Here is a 17,029-nt window from a genome sequence, read left to right as displayed (position 1 = left end):
CAAAGACCATTTTATATATGCTAAATGTTAACGATGATGTTGATGATGATAAAGCTACTCCAAGCTAAACATTGTACACATTGTAACAATGATTTTGTATTTTATCCATGAGTCAAGAGGAAGCTAATGAAGGTTTCTGGGCACACTAGTGACTTAGTAAAACATATTTATCAGGAGATTTTAGCATCTATGTGGTAGGTAGATAAGAAAGGGAAGAGACAAGAAGCAGGAAGATCAATTAGGATACTATTATAATGATGAAAGACTTTACTAGGGCCCAAAATAGGATGGTACCCTTATAAGTGGAGAGGAGACGAATGTTGGAAATATTGCAGAGCCAGAATTAACAGGACTTGGCAAATGATTAAATAAGGATTATTCCAATGACCTCGGAGAATGAGAAAATGGTAGTGACATCTATGGAAATGGGGAAATTTTTAAAAAGAAAAGGTTTATGGTTTATTTAATATCTATCTGTTAATTTAGTACCACGAAAAAAACAAAGTGCACACCAAAACAGTTTCAACTGCAAACATCTGCCTAACTTCACAAGAGATGTTAACTAGTAATAAACATGAATTTCACTTCTCCTTTCTTGTAATCATTCATTTTGTTATAAGTTTATCTACCTAATGCAATTAGAACACATTCTCTGTAACGTCTAAGTAAAGTTCAGGATAATAGGGCAATAAGTATGAACTATCTCAAACGTATGAGAGTTACCATCAGAGTTGAGCATATCGATCTCACAAAAAACACAAAATTCAAAATGCAATTTGCTTCAATGAAACATTTGTTCTAAATAAATACACCAAATATTTTTATAAACAGGTTTTTATGCTCTTAATTTACTTTACAATAGCTTTGTTAGGATAACAACCAAAAAGCAAAAGGTTACACACAGGAAACAAACTTATTAAATAATTATAATAAATATTTGAATGAATGATTATTTAACAAATAATCTAGTCAGTGTCATAAACACCATGACCAAGATTTGAGGAAGCCACTTTCAGTAATCTATAGTTATTTTAAAAGTAGCCATACTCTACAAGTATATGTAACATAAAATGTATAACATAACCAAAAAAAGGTTAAATATCACATCTTTACCTGGGGTTTCCTCGTAGTGCAGCATGGTGTAGAGCATTAAACCCATTGTTGTTTGTGATGGTAACATCTGCCCCAGCTTCTAGAAGGACTGCAAGGATATCATCACGTTTTTTACTTATTGCATCATGGAGGGGAGTATCACCTTCAGAATCCTTAATGGAGAAAATTTTTAAAAGGTTACAGATTCATTATAACCTTGCATTTAATGACTTCAAAATATTATGAATATTAGAGACCCAATTATTAAACTAATAAAAAGCATGAAAAGATCATATTTTACCTATCATTGAGGCAGTATTTTTAACATATAGTACAGAAATGTTTTTTTTAAAAGTTTCAGTTACCTTACACAAAAATCATACTTCATTAACAACAGGCAGTCATAATTAGTAGAAGTATTATATTGCGAAAGGGCAAGGCAAGGAAAAAAATCAAGAGGAAATGAAAGACGCTCTAGTGATACAACTCCATCCAATAACACAGTATGAAATGGAGTCTTCCCAAAAAAATCAGCAGTAAGAAAATGGACCAACCAAAAACAGTATTTCCCCTATCTGTACTACCTTTAAAATCTCTTATCAAATTTGTACCTGCTCTAGGCCCTACCAACTAGCACTGACCTAAATCCCCTTTATTAATCCACCTTTGATTAATACAATCAACCTAAAGCCATCAAAAAGATGTCTTTTTTGGGGCAGCTAGGTGGCGCAGTGAGTGGAGTACCAGCCCTGGAGTCAGGAGGACCTGAGTTCAAATCCCGCCTGAGACACCTGACACACTTACTAGGCTGTATGACCTTGGGCAAGTCACTTAACCCCAAATGCCCTGCCTTCCCCCCTCCAAAAAAAATAAAAGAAAGAGACTGAGAATGGGGAGAGAGGTGTGGAAAATGTCTTGCACAAATGTACAGATCATGGAATTTCAGAGCTGGAAGACATATTAAAGATTATTGAGTCTAACTCTCTGATCTTACTAGTGGAGAAGCTCAAGTAGAAAGTTACAGTGATGAGTTTAGCTGGAATGTAGAACAGATACAGAGAGAAAACAGAGCAAGCCAGATTACAGAGGGCCTCAAAAGTTTTTCAATTCAATTCAAATGAAATGAAATTGAAGTACTTTATACTTCTAGTATAGATGTATACTAGTATAGAACACTGTTAGATATGAAGACATACACAAAATAGTCCCTAACCTTAAGCAGCTACTGGAAGAGAGGCAGTATATACAAAAATAAATTCAAAATATTTTAAGGCAGGAAATAGATAACATTAACAACAAGAGGATAAGGGAAGGCTTCATGAAAAAGGTCTAAGCCTCAGGAAAGCAGAGAGTAAAATGGAGGGGAAGAGACTGGAAGCAAGTTATTCTTATTGTCCAGGCAAAAGGTAGTGGAGGAGAAGGAAACATATATAAGACAAATTGTGAAGACAGAATTGACAAAATTTAACAACTGACTGGATACAGAAATTATGGGAGAGACAAGGGTCAAGGATGACTTCAAAAGTTACAAACACGGCTAATGGGGATGTATTAAAATAAATACAGAAATTTGAGGAATGGGTAGCTTTAAGTGGGAAGAGAACTCATTCTTCCCCCTGCCTCCCCCCAAAAAATCATTAATTAATTAATTTATTTATTTTCACATTAGTCATGTTGTAAAGAAGAATTAGAACCAATGGGAGGAACCACAAGAAAGAAGAAACAAAACAAAACCAAAAAAAGAGAGCAAATAGCTTCGATCTGGATTCAGACTCCACAGTTCTTTTTCTAGATGTGGAAAACATTTTCCATCATGGGTCTTTTGGAGTTATCTTAGATCCTTGCATTGCTAAGAAGAGCTAAGTCTATCATAGTTGATCATTGCACAATGTGGTTGTTACTGTGTACAATGTTCTCCTGGTTCTACTCACTTCACTCAGTGTCAGTTCATATAAGGCTTTCCAGGTATATCTGAAGTCTGTCTGCTCATCATTTCTCACAGCGCAACAGTATTCCATTACATTCATATACCACAACTTGTTCAGCCATTCCCCAAATGATGGGCATCTCCTCAATTTCCAATTCTTGGCCACCACAAAAAGAACTGCTATAAATATTTTTGTACATGTGGGTTCTTTTCCCATTTTTATGATCTCTTTGGTATAGACCTGAACTAGTTCTGTTTTGAACATAGTGAATGTGAGATGCTGACAGGACAACTAGGTAGAAGTGTCCAGCACATAGTTAGCTGCTGATAAAGCATCGAAACTCAATTAAAAAAAAAGAGATTAAGGCCTGGATGCGGGGGCAGAGAGTCATCTGGATGGAGATGATAATTGAGAATGATTATGCCCATGTATTAGGAAAGCTACTTTGCCAGGAGCATGAAAAAATACCAGAGAGGTTAAGAGGTTGGCTGTAGAAAGATTAGTCACAGGCTAGAAAGACAGTTGAAATGAGAGGTAATAAAAGTGCAAAATAAGGAGGGAGATGGAAAGGATAGGTCAGATGCAAGATAATGTGGAAGAAAATCTGTAGGACTTAGCAAATAATTGAGGGTACAGATAGAAAAAAAGATGAACAATGTTTTTAAGTACTGAGCTGAGCTAGGTGACTAGGAAAATGATGATGTCACCAACGGGAATAGGGAAGGTGGGTAGGAGCTACAGATGGACATGAGGACAATTTAACCTTTTAAATCAGCAGAAATGAGGATAGAGAACACCTAGAAAATGTTCAGTGTTTTTAATCATCCTAGACTGTCCACTGATGCAAAAGCCTCCATATAACATCAATATTTTCTCCCTGAGGTTAATATAGCTCTGAAACATGGAACATTTTAATAGCTGAAGAATTTAAGTGACAAATAAGCCAAAGATCAATGTAAAAGCAATGGTGGACGTAGGTAGACTGTAACATGCTGTTGCCAAGAATGACCAAGTAAAAGATGTGGCATAAAAGACAATCACTGAGAATATGACTATAGGGTTTGCCTTGGAGCCAAGATGATATGGGTTTAATTACCAGCTCTGACACACGACTGTGTGACCCTAGAAAGGTCACTTAACCTCTAAGTAACTTTTTTTTTTTTAAACGTTTAGGGGCATCTATTATCCATGTCCCTGCTGGAGTCTTGTAGGCCCAAAATAGCAGCCAGAGACTTTCAGTAACCTAAATCAGGCCCCAGGAAAGAGGTCACCAAAGCCCAGAAGGGAGGGCCCAGCTCTACACCACAATGAACTGCAATTCGGGGCTTTAACCCAGCAGTAGCCAGGACCACTGCAGCACCTTCACTTCAGAAGGTTTCTTCAATTTCAATCCCTCTTCTCCTCTGCCCCTTTCCTGCAGGCACCCCTTTTTGTCACTTTAGTAGTGGGGGAAAGGGGTTTTGGTATGCGTGCATAAGTGTGACCAACTGAGACTCAACTGCCCTCAGCAACAGTGGCCACCAATCTCTCCCAAAGGTCTCACAACTGTATTTAGAAAAAAGACAAAAATGATTTATTTATTTATTCTGCCAAGTCCTGGCAGAAAAGAATATCATTGTCAAGAAAATGAATGAAAGTCTCTTCCATTTTCCTCCTCCTTCCTGGAGGTAGGGAACCACTGAATCCTTTCCCTTTTCTTTCCATTTTCTCAGCAGGTTGGAGGATGAAGCTTTTCTGAAAATGGTCCAAGACTTCACCTTTGGTACCAACCAATGGTCTTAGGAAAGACTACAACCATGCTGGGAAATGTGGACGCACTCTACTATCCACCAGAAGAGAGGTGACTGCCCCTGGGCTAAATAAGCGTTTGCTTAGAGAGACAGGGAGGGCTCAGTAACTCTGGGATAATGGGTAGTGGGCTGGGAAGGTTATATATATGTGTCATTTATTTTTACTTTATTAATAATTCAGCTTCACCCACTTACTAGCTGTATGGAACAGGGCCAGTCATTTATCCTCTCTGAGTTTCAATTTCCTCATTTGCAAAATAGGGATAATAACACCAAATACATCACAGAGCTGTTACAATAAACAAATGAAATATCTGTAAAGAGTTCTGCGAACTTTAAAGTTCAATATAAATTATCTATTATTATTATTCTAAATGCTCAGAGTTATAATATTAAGTGTTCGATTCATATTTTGACATTTCAGTAGGGGAAGACTAAACCCCTCGATTAAATGACTTTTCTTAAATTTGACAAATTAAGATAAACACTCTGAGGCATGCAGGTAGATGGTGCAATGTACATACTGCCTGCCGGGGGTCAGAAAGACCTAAGTTCAAACCTGGGCTCACTTACTAGCTGACCGATTGGTCCTGGGCAGGTCACTTAACCTTTGTTTGCCCCAGTTTCATCAACTATAAAATGGAGACAACTACAACACCTACTTCACACGGTATTTGTGAAGATGAAACATTCAGCACAGTGCTTGGCACAAAGGAGGCACTATCTAAATGTTTATCCCTTTCCTCTTCTCTTTAAAAAACAGCAACAACACCACAACGTAGGGTAAATCCCTATGACACGCAACGATGGTCCAAAAACCTCATTTTCTTTTTTTCCCATCTGTTTACCAAAGAAACAGAAAACAAGAACCAAAGTGGAACTGCCAATGTGACAATTTTAGTTGTAGCTATAAATAAAAGTCAAAGGAAGGAAGCTAATGCATTTTATAAGAAGAATATGAATTTTAGTTAAGGTCTGAATCTGAAAAAGGCAAGGAAAATGCAAAAAGGTTCATCGAAAACAAGAAAAGAATCAGAAGGAAAAAAATTAGTTCTTTCTAGTCCTCTCTCTGGAGAAATCCCCACTATGAAAACAATGAGTAGAGGGTGTGATGCTATAAAAAGAACAACCAAGAGCTGAAGTGGTTTTATAAGAAAAACCTGAATACAAGTAGGATGATCAGGATACTTCACTGACAAATTTGATGTTCTTAGAGGGAGTGAGATTTTATTTGGCACTTTTAATGCATCTCCAATTGGAGGATATGGACATGTCTTCAATGAGACCCTCAATGGGTCTCAAGAGATTCAGGAAGAATCCACTGGTTCAACCTGCTGGGTTTGGGCCATTCTTTAAATGAGAGTCATTAAAAAAAAAAAAAACAGGTAACAGTTTTCACCTTTTTCTGAACACAAAAGGTTAGGGACTTGAGAATGAACTTTAATCCTTGGGAAATTCCTATTCATAGTATCCCAAGGACTAAAGCATCTCAGAACCAGAGTTGGTAGCAGCCAGATGTGATAGAGAATAATTATATGTTGCTGGACCAAAAACCTTTATACTCTGGGTACTATGGGAAGGCAATGACAGAGGCACATATGTACTCCACCATGAAGAACAGGACCCTACAAGAGCCCAGTGCTGAGAGGTCCTGAATTCATTTTCATAAATCACATTACTAATCAAAATAAGAAGCAGAGCTTGATAAAAGATGCAAGGTTTTAAATACTTTTCAAAAAACCTCAGCAAACTTACTCTATGCCTTCTGCTAATATATCCTAAGAGAAACAATATATTCTAAGATAGAGAAATACTATATTCTAAGACAATTTGCCAATTATGTATTCCTCATTCTATTTCCATTTCACACTTTTCTAAAGCTTTATAGAAATAAATCTTATAAGAATAGGTTATTTACTACTAGAATCTAAGATAAGATCTTCATAAAGTGATTAACTATACCTAAGGAAACGTTTTAAAATCGATTTTACCTGAAGACTTGGATGACAGCCAAAGTCCAGTAATGTCTTCACAACTTGAAGGTGACCTTTATTCACAGCAATATGAAGTGGAGTCTGTCTGCGTTTGTTTCGAGCATTCAAATCTGCACTACCTCTGTGTAGCACTTCTATGACAGCACCTTCATCTCCAAAAGCTGCATGGTGAACAGCTCTATCTCCATCTTTATCCTAAACATTAAAAAATAAATAAGTCTGCAAACATTTCTACAGAGCAAAATGATTAAAATTTGCTAAAGAGTAAGACAATAATGGCTTACAAATGAAAATGAAGTGTCACTATGTCCTAAACCAGACTCTAATTTTGATAACCAAATTTCAAATATAAAAGGGTGACTAGAGACAGACACTGTATGTTTACAGTAAAAGGCTATATCTTTTTACAAAGCATAAAAACAATGCCTTATTTTTTTCCTGCCTACTTTAGGTATTTTAGGATATCAAACCTATAACATGCTATATAGCAAAACCCCAAAGAATCATATTTTAAAATGCTGTCCTAATGATCTTAGATACATTCAGGAAAAAATGATCATTATTGGATAAAAGGTATTTTTTTTAAAAAAAGCATTTTAAAAGCACTAAATACCATACCATCTATTATACAATTTCAGAGGAAAAATATGAATAGCACCTCACATTAAATAATAATGAAAAACCGAGCATAAAATTAAAATTTTTAAAGTACAGTACAGAAACTTTAAATAAAAACTCAATGAATCCTCTTGTAAAGTAGAATCATTCTACAATGAACTCACCGAGCCCAATGTTATCTATTTGTAAGACTAAAATTTTCTACCTTAGAATGGATCACTTAAAAGGAAAGCATAAATGATAAGATACATGTCAAAAAGAAGCCTCAGTTTCCCTACTAGATATGGATGGAGAGAGACATTTCCGGCACAGTACATTTATACTCCTATGTCACAAATTTGAACAGCAAATACTGAGGCACATAGCTTGGTACTTTCTCAATCTTTACTTCCATCTAATGAGGGTATTTTCTCTTTTCACTCCCAAGACATAAGGCAACACCAAGTCAGATCACCCAGTAACCAACAGTAACCAAACATTGTCCTGGACTCTTAACTCTCCCTTCAGCCCATGCATCCATTCAGTTGCAAAATCTTGCTGTTTTTCTACCTTCCCAACATACCTATCATCTTACTGTTCTCTCTGCTCATACAACTACCGCCCCACCCCACCCCCAGTTCAAGTCCTCTCATCACCTCTTGCCTAGTTTGTTGTAACAGTCTTTTAGTTGGTCTCCCTGCCTCAAGTCTTTGTCCACTCAGACCATCCTAGAATTCTCCTTAAGCACAGATTTGACTGCCACTCCTCTATTCAACTAACATGAGTGGCTTCCTATGCCACTAGGATCAAATATCAACTCTTCTATTTAGCTTTTAAGACCCCTCACAACTTGGCCTCAATCCATTTTTCCAGCCTCCATGTACATTACACAATCCAACCAAAATGGCCTTTCTAATTCTACACATGACCCTCCATCTCTCTTTGCTTTTATGCTAGCCATGCCCAATGCCTTCTTACCTCCATCTCAGAGTACCACTCTTTTCTTAAGACACAGTATAAGCATCATTTTTTTGCATGAAGCCTCTCTTATTGACTCTAATGCTAGTACCTTATTGACCCTATTGTAGAGCCATGCAAACCACCCTATACTTAACAACCATGATTAAGTTTGTATGTTAACTTTATGTTTATTTATATCTATCTATGTACTTGTTATGTCCCCATTAGAATGTAAGCTCTTTGGCAAGTAGGTATTTTGTTCTTTGCATTCTTATCTCAATGCCCAGCATAGTGCCTGAGACACAATAAATGCTTCATAAAGACTGCTAACTTACTGAAGATTGAAATACTTAATTTAGTATAGGGGGCTAGGTGGTACAGTAGATACACTAAGCCTGGAGTCAGAAGACCTAAATTCAAATCTGGCCTCAGACGCTGAATAGCTGAGTGATCTTGGGCAAGTCATTTATCCTCTCTGTGTCTCAGTTTTCTCATCGGAAAAATGGGGATGGTAACAGGACCTCTCAGTGTTGTTGTGAGGATGCAATATTATTTGCAAAGTGCTAGAAGACTACAACCAAGTTTCTTTTTCTAGCTCCTCAGACTTAGAGAGACTGCCTTACTGACTTTACTTCTTCCCAAACCTTTTATAATTTCTATTGCTTTCCTGAGTAGTCGCTTCAAATTCTCCAGGTATAAATATAAAGGTCAATATTAGGTCACACAACAACATGGAAGAAAGAACAATAATTGCTTTCTAAGGGGTCACCCTCGAGAAATTAGGGATATAACCCCAACATCATAATTTCCCTTAATCTAATATTCAAGAATTTAAAATCTTAAAACTTTTTTTGCATTCTCACACTACGTACAATCTCTGTAGATGAGTTTCAGACCCAATACAGTACTCCTGGATTCTCACTCCATTCAGAAATCCTTCTGTTATACTCTTGCTGACTCCCTAGCTCACAGCAATTGTCCCAAACCCCTGTTTCTTCCCATCTCTAAAAATGCAATCCCACACTCCACGCATTTAGCAGATGATTGTGTCTCCTACTTTCACCAAGTCTGAGGCCGCTCAGCAGAGGCCTCCTCAACATCACATTTCTATTCCCCTCTACCTGAGAGGAAGAAGTGCCAATGTTCTTGCTAAGAGTATGTATACTTGTACCATCGATTCCATTCAGTGCCATTCCTTTAAAGATTGTGCTCCAACAGTTACTATTTATCTCATCCAGTCTCTTCATCTCCACTGACTTCTTAAAACATGCCTACAAACATGCTAAACAAAACAAAAAAAACCTCCAGTCCTCAAAGTCTTCTGTTGCTCCTTCCTCCTTCATTCAGCTACTGACCCATCTCATTCCTTCCTTTCCCTGCCCAAGTTCTTAAACAAGCCAGTTAAAACTATTTCCTTCACTTTCAACCCCTCTGCCAACTACAATTTCTGTCCCATGGTTCACCAATGACCAACTAGTTGCCAAATCCATGGTCCTTTTTTAGTCCCCATCCTTTACAAAAAGAATGAATTCCTGTCCATTCTTTAGAATCCACCTCAAATCCCCCCTTCTCAAGGAAGTCTTCCTCATATCTCCTACCTGATCACTAATGGCCTTTTCCTACCTCAAATATCATACAGAATTTAGCCTGGTCTTCTCTTATCCAATTATCATTACTATTTTGTTTTATAGTAATTTATGTAAGATGAAAAGTAAACATGGTGTTACGGATAAAAATTTGTAAATCCAAAACTGATATATAAATGTGAGGCAATATCACAAACAGGAAAGGGTGCTGAATGCAAAGTCAGGAGAAACCCAGGCTTGAATCCTGGCCCTGGCATTCACTACACTTACTAGTTATATACCTTTGAGTATATTATAATCTCTCTGACCCTGTTTTCTATTCTATAAAATGAAAATAATACTTTCTATCTCTCCCTCATAGGGTTGCTACAAGAGGAAAGCACTTTGAAAATCTTAAGGTACTATAATATCATAAGTTTGCTTATAGATTCCTACCTAGTCTCTCAGGCCCATGAGAAAAAGCACCAGGGTTCATGTACATGTGATGTGCAGAATTTACAGAATGCTCAGATCCAGGCCATACAACTGCTACCTGAAGGACCCTGATCAAGTCACTTCTCTGAGCCTGTTTCCTCAACAGGAAAAGAAGGAGTTTAGATTCATCTCTAACATCCCTTCTAGCTCAAAATCTATTTATGATCAGGAACTACATAATAAAATCTGTTTCTGGAATTAAGTTCTCATTAATATGTATATAACTGCTACACTCTTACAGCAACTCAGTTTTGTGTCCTAAACAGTACTAGAACCTAATCAAAGGTTTTTTTTTTAAAGGCTAGACTATACGTTTTTGTCCCACCTTACTTTGTATCAGAATTAGTACCGCTTTCACTTCATTTATGAGAGATATCAACAATTTGATGGGTCCAAAATTAGTAGACTTATACAGCTAAGCTATCTTTTCAGTCTCCACAACAGCTTTACCTATATATTAAAAGGAAAATAATATGAAATCTTACTGTACTGAAAAGGAAAGGTAAATTCCAAGAGACAAACAATTTCCCAGTATAGGTCTTTGAATTTTCCCTAAAGAGAAATAGCAAAGAATAATCATTCTATAACCGACCCCTCAAAATTTTAAATTTACCAAATTATTTGGTTTACTAATACTATTTCCCAAACCAAATTAAAATTTTTAAATGGTAACCAATATTATATGGAAAGTGTAAAAGGTTAAAAGTTAGACACTTTAATTCAGCAAAGAGCAAACATTTATTCAGTGCCTACTACACATGCTAGGCCCCCATGCTAAATGCTCAATCATAAAGACAAAATGGAGAAACAAAATAAAAACAAAACAGCAAGTGATTAGATATAAAAGGAAAGAGTTAAAGACAGTCCAATGCTATAAACCTAGGTGACTACATTAAATAAACCAAAAAGGTAGACAAAATCTCAAGATATTTTTATTGGGTTGTTGATAATGTCGCTTCTTATAATTAATAGACTTAACAAGTTCATAGGAATTACAAAAATGCAAAAATATATTTTTCACAAAATTAAAAATGTTATAATGTTGTTCAATTAATGGTTAAAAAAATAATGCTTATAACCTAGACAAAGAAAAATATTTTTAATAATATGAAACTATTTGTTTTGGTGAAAATTTGTTGTTTTTTAAATTTTACTATTAAAGAATATTTTAGATTTTTTAAATAACATTATACATTTTTTTCTTTTTGTGTGTGTCATATCTGTTCTATTGCCTCTAGCACATTTCCAAAGGAAAAAAAAACCGAAAATGCTAAAGAGGGACCCCTTAAGACAATGCCACACATTCCTTTTCTCTCCTAATAACTTCAGATTTCCTACAGTGAGATATCATTCTATACCATTTCTCATAGAGTTAACTTTACTCCCACTCATTGCCTTTGCTTTAATAGTAGCTAACCAATTCAGTCTGTATTTGAGACTCCATTAAAAAAAATTTAAAAGAACTATGCCGACTGTTCTCTTTATCTTCAAAACCACAGGATACACCTCAGCCCCTCATCACTTTCTGTTCATATAAATAAAAGGAAAGCACATCAGGCACCATCACCCACAACATTCAAAAACTCCAAGCCTGACAGCATATAAAAATTTGTCAAAAGCCTCTATGCTGCCAGTCTTAATAACATAATTAAAAATCAGACAAATCTTTACTTAATCTTTAAAAAAAAAACAAGCATAAAAGGAACTCAGCTTTTCTGCCTTTTATATTATTAGCTGAAAAAGCAAGGTTTTTTATCCACTTTGGCACTACTCAAATTAAACTTGAGAGTCTTATCTATAAAGATTCTTACCTCACACCCCAGATCAAAATGAAATAATGCAATCCTCTTCTTAGTTAAAACTGAAGCTATTTTAAATATCTTTACAATCACCATAAAAAAAATCACTAGGTTTACACATTAATGAAAAAATGAAAAAGATGACTATTACTAAAGTAAACTCACACTGTATGTACAACTATCAAAAAATAATAGTATTACAAAGGAACAATATGAAGCAACAGGAGCTGTATCTCCCAATTCAAGGCAATCAATGTTTGCATCACCATTATAATCCCCCAGAAAAAAAGTGACACTTTTTTAGCTAAAGATGACAGCAAAACCTGTAAGAAGTGGGATGCGCATTCCCATTTTTAAGGCACTACAGATTTATTTTTCATTATTAACATAACAGCAGTTTTACATTCAAAAAGTAAAGCTGCTGCAAGGAAAGCACTTACTTAAATGATACTGCTCTTTAAACAAGGTGTTGAAATAACCTAAATTATACCAAACGATAAAGAAAATGATGACTCGTTACTAAATGAGCCTAGAAAAAATTATCCAGGCCAACACAGGTCAACATGATTTAAGCAGGAAGAAAGGTGATAATGACAAAAACAAAGTCATTCTCTTTTCCATCACAATAAGCAGAAGTCATATCTGGACAAAAAATTTCTAGAGATAAACTTACCTAAAGTTATAATAAACTAAACAGATATGATATTTGGTACACACTACCTTCAATCTCTGCTAATGGAAGGGAACAATAATGTGGAATAAAAAGATACCCACTGAGCTTGTCACTCAAATGCTGGAAGGCTCTCACGTTTGGAGCAGTTTGGGGCTAACTAGTGATAGTGAACTCCAGGCTCCATCATAAAGAGTCACACCAATATCAATGAATTTCCTTCTGACCAGCCGGTAAATCTCAGAAGATGGGCATGCAATTAGCATTTATTCTACTTCTTAATATACTCATCCATTGTTACTGAAGAAAACAAGAACTACATAGAGAACAAGCCTATCCCCCTGTTCTACGTCTTCATTTCCTCACCTAATCTGAAAAGGTTCAAAGAAGGTTCTCTTGTGGTTCTCAAATAGCCCAGTGGTTATTGTGGGACTTAAGGAGTCAGGAAGACCTGAATTTGGATCCTACGTCAGACACTAGCTGTGCGACCCTGGCCAAGTTCCAACTTCTCTGTGTCTCTGTTTCCCTACCTGTAAAATGAGGATAATAATATCACCTACCTCACAGGGTTGTTGTAAGGATCAAATGAGTTAACACCAGTGAAGCACTTTGCAAAGCTTGAAGAACTACATAAATGCTAGGATTATTTCTTTCCTAGTTTTCCTTGCTCTTAGTGCTTTGCATCTAAGATTATCTCAAATTTATCTGGCATATATCTTGTTTATTGTACACAGCTATTCATATGATTACACTTCCTTCCCCCGCGCGCCCCCCCCCCAAGTCCCATAAGACTGTGAGCTTCTTGAGAGCAGGAACTGTTTTTTGTGGGGTTTTTTAGGGGATGAGAGGAGGAATCTTTGTATGCCTAGCACTTAGCACAGGGAGGCACTTAATAAATATTTACTGACTTGACTTTTTAAAAAAAATCAAAAAAGTACTGATGGCCCTGAGGTGAAAATTAAAAATAAAATTAATATAGCTACAGGAACAGGAGCATATAATTCAACTATATTTCAACTATAACCTTATCTCACATGTGCTTATATTTTTGTTGAGACTAGTTATTTAATTACCTCTGCTTCTACATCCACATTTTGTTTCAAAAGCAGTTTTAAAATGTCAACATGTCCATTCTGACTAGCAGCTTGCATGGCAGTGTGCCCAGCACATTGCCCATTTACCTGAAAAACAAAATAAAATAAATGTTAGGATATCGAAGCATAACTCTAAATACCAAAAAGATGTTATATGCAATCGTCTCTAAAATTCTAAAATGTCAGTTATCTTCTGTGATATATCTGTAATAAGACGAGCTAATTCTTTTCTTAATGGCCACAAATTCAGTGTGTATAGAGTATAAAGCAAAGTTTTTGATACTAACCTTATTTTTCCATTTGTATTATTAAATCTGAGCTATGTTTCTATCAGAAAGTTCCTCCACGGTCATGGAAGTAAATAGAATATTTGTCTTTTTATAAATTTGTTATTTTACAAATTTCTGAAACAAACCGCAAACAACAGAATTCATATTTTCAAGTCTCATCTTTTCTGGTTTATTTGAATAAGCTTTTGTTGATAGTTACTAAGTTTAAGAGTAAAAAATTTTCTTGAAGTTTTCAAATGGACTCAATAGAAAATTTTTCACAAAAAACAGTCTGAGATGTAGATCTACCACATCATGCTGGTCTGGCCATAATAATATCAAGAATAATGGGGGCTGAGATTCTGTTCCCATGCATGTTCACTTCTAGAATCTGAAATCAATACCTTCTTCAAAAGCAACAAAACCAACAAAAATTTGATAGCACAGCAGGGAGTTGCTTTTTTTTAGCACAGTGACAGGTTCACAGTCAATACTTAATAGATGTCTACTGACTGCTTTTGGCTAGTTTTGCATTAGAAGGAGGTTGGAACAGGTAAAATGTACAGGTATATCTCACTTTAGCAAACAGATACAACATGCTAAAGAACTTGGCTGAAGAACAAACTGTATTTTCCCATTGCCTTCTATTACAAAGTGGTTTAAGTTATAAATAAGCTCTAGAAAAACAGGAGGAAAGAAAAGAGAGGGGGAAAACACCCAACTATGTTTCACAGGAATATTCTACTGAAAGCCAACACAGTTTACAGGCAAGCAAACTGAGTTTACCTTGCAGAAAACCACTGGCTTTGTTGTCACAAATACTACAAGAAGGGTCATGCTGCCTAACTTCCTTTATAGGCAACTGCATCTTTGTGACAGCTACCTATGAAAAGTTTAGTAAGGTTAAGAATCAATTATGTCTGCTTAAACAGCAAATTCCCAAGAATCACTCACTGAGGCACCATAGCACAGGTCTGTGACCAAGAGAAAACTATTATGATAGTCTCTGCCTCTTACTGCCACTTGTAACTGCTATCATTCCCTAAACCTTAAACAAACAACAAGCAGCTACAATTCCCCCTCATCACTATTCTTTATACTGTGACTATAGAAATGAAGGAATTATATACTTTTCTAAGAAGCCACCAAAAGAATCCAATTATGATGCACAAAGGGGTATTCTTTGTAGTTATGAATTAGTAAGAGGTAAATTCATATAAGTATTGAACTAGGGGAATTCAAAGTGTTTACAAAACTTCTCTCTCTCCCTTAAATTTAAGAGATTCAATGGTGTCATAACAAATACAATGAATGATTTTTATCATTTGCCATCACCACTAACCTAATCTCACCTAATGGCTATACTCCCAAACAGTAGGATGAGGACCCCTAGAGGACCAAGGAGCTACTACAAGAGATACCAGATTGCACATATGCCTCAAGTACAGTCATTTATTTATTTATTTAGCTCCATAAGAATATAGAATATTTGTAATGGAGTTTTTGTAAACATTTTATATTAACACTTCTTCCTTTTTTCTTAAATGGAAAAGAAATTTCTTGCCCCTTTAGGAATAAAGTATGACATTGTCTTTGGACAAGATGCCCCTCCTAAAGTAGGCCATCTGAGTTGTTTACTAAGATTTCATGAGGCCCTTCTTATGGAGATGTACATTTTAACTGGATTAAATTAAAATATCACAGTGGAACTGGATTATGTTATAGTGAAAGGGAGAAGAGAATACAGTCACTGGAATTTAGTCTATTTTCTCAATGGATGTTAGTAGTATAAATAACTGATCACTTATAAATTAACATTTGCAAACAATTTTACATACACTGTCTCATCTACTATAACTACCATTATGTGGAAAATCTGAAATTCTTTTTAAGTTAAATAGGTGTTCTACCTGAAAAAATTGGGAACTATGGGTCTATACCAGGCCTGTACAGCCGGTGCACGACAAAGGATTTCGGGCTGCCCACAAAAAGTGTAGAGGAAAACATCCTTTACATTTTTGGTGGGCCATGGGTTGTACATGCCTGGTCTATACCTATAACTGTTTGATGAGACCTTAAAAGGCAAGATTTGAAAACTACAATTACTTTATTTCTATGAGCAAGTTGATATTTTGCTTTTTGGAAAACATCAGAGTCCTGATGATGCCTTATGTTAAAAGAATTTAAGAGCTGGAAAGAACCTCAGTGGTTCTTCCCCTTAAAAATTTTAGTCCATGAAATTCTACCTATTTTTTCTCTGAATCTTTTGAAATCTGCTTTTCCAAATCCTAAGGTGCACATAAGACTATTTCTGGATTTCCTCTCCTCTATCAAAAACCGTAGGAGGAGTGTTTAGTTCCTCCGGTGGTTCCCTTTATTTCCACCCCAGCAATCAGTACCACCCTGTTAGTGAGAATCAGATGCGGAATAGAATTTCCTATTATTGATTCCTTCTTCATTTTTTAAAGGATAAAACTATCATAAAGGCAAATCAAGAAATTATAAGCTACTTCACTTTTGGTAGAAAGAGAAAGCCTCAAAAATCCAAATAACTAAAGTTCCTCACCATTACTACTAGATCATGCCTCTTAGTCACACTAGTGATCTGTTTCCCAAACTCCTCTTCTATTTTCTCTTTCTGTCCCTGTCTTCTATACTCCAAGGATATAATCACTTTTGATTCTCCCTCCATTTAGTTTCATCCAAATGCTCTCCACCATGCTTCTTTCCCCTTTCTTCACATGGGTATACCCTCTGAATATGTAATACTATACCA

At 35.9% G+C, this 17,029-nt stretch overlaps 1 protein-coding gene across 1 annotated transcript in view; it reads right to left on the bottom strand.

Annotated features, from left to right (window-relative positions):
- MIB1 (mindbomb E3 ubiquitin protein ligase 1) overlaps positions 1–17,029 on the bottom strand; it is a 152,653-nt gene that overhangs the window by 77,454 nt on the left and 58,170 nt on the right. Inside the window, exons 10-12 of the mRNA XM_036767680.1 lie at positions 13,964–14,071; positions 6,802–6,999; positions 1,114–1,265 (exon numbers count right to left, since the gene is read on the bottom strand). Coding sequence (XP_036623575.1) covers positions 1,114–1,265; positions 6,802–6,999; positions 13,964–14,071 — 458 coding nt within the window. The remainder of the gene's footprint in view (positions 1–1,113; positions 1,266–6,801; positions 7,000–13,963; positions 14,072–17,029) is intronic.

The sequence above is a fragment of the Trichosurus vulpecula genome, chromosome 1 (assembly GCF_011100635.1).
Source record: "Trichosurus vulpecula isolate mTriVul1 chromosome 1, mTriVul1.pri, whole genome shotgun sequence".
NCBI classification, from domain to species: domain Eukaryota; kingdom Metazoa; phylum Chordata; class Mammalia; order Diprotodontia; family Phalangeridae; genus Trichosurus; species Trichosurus vulpecula.
This window is presented reverse-complemented; position numbering and strand designations above follow the sequence as displayed.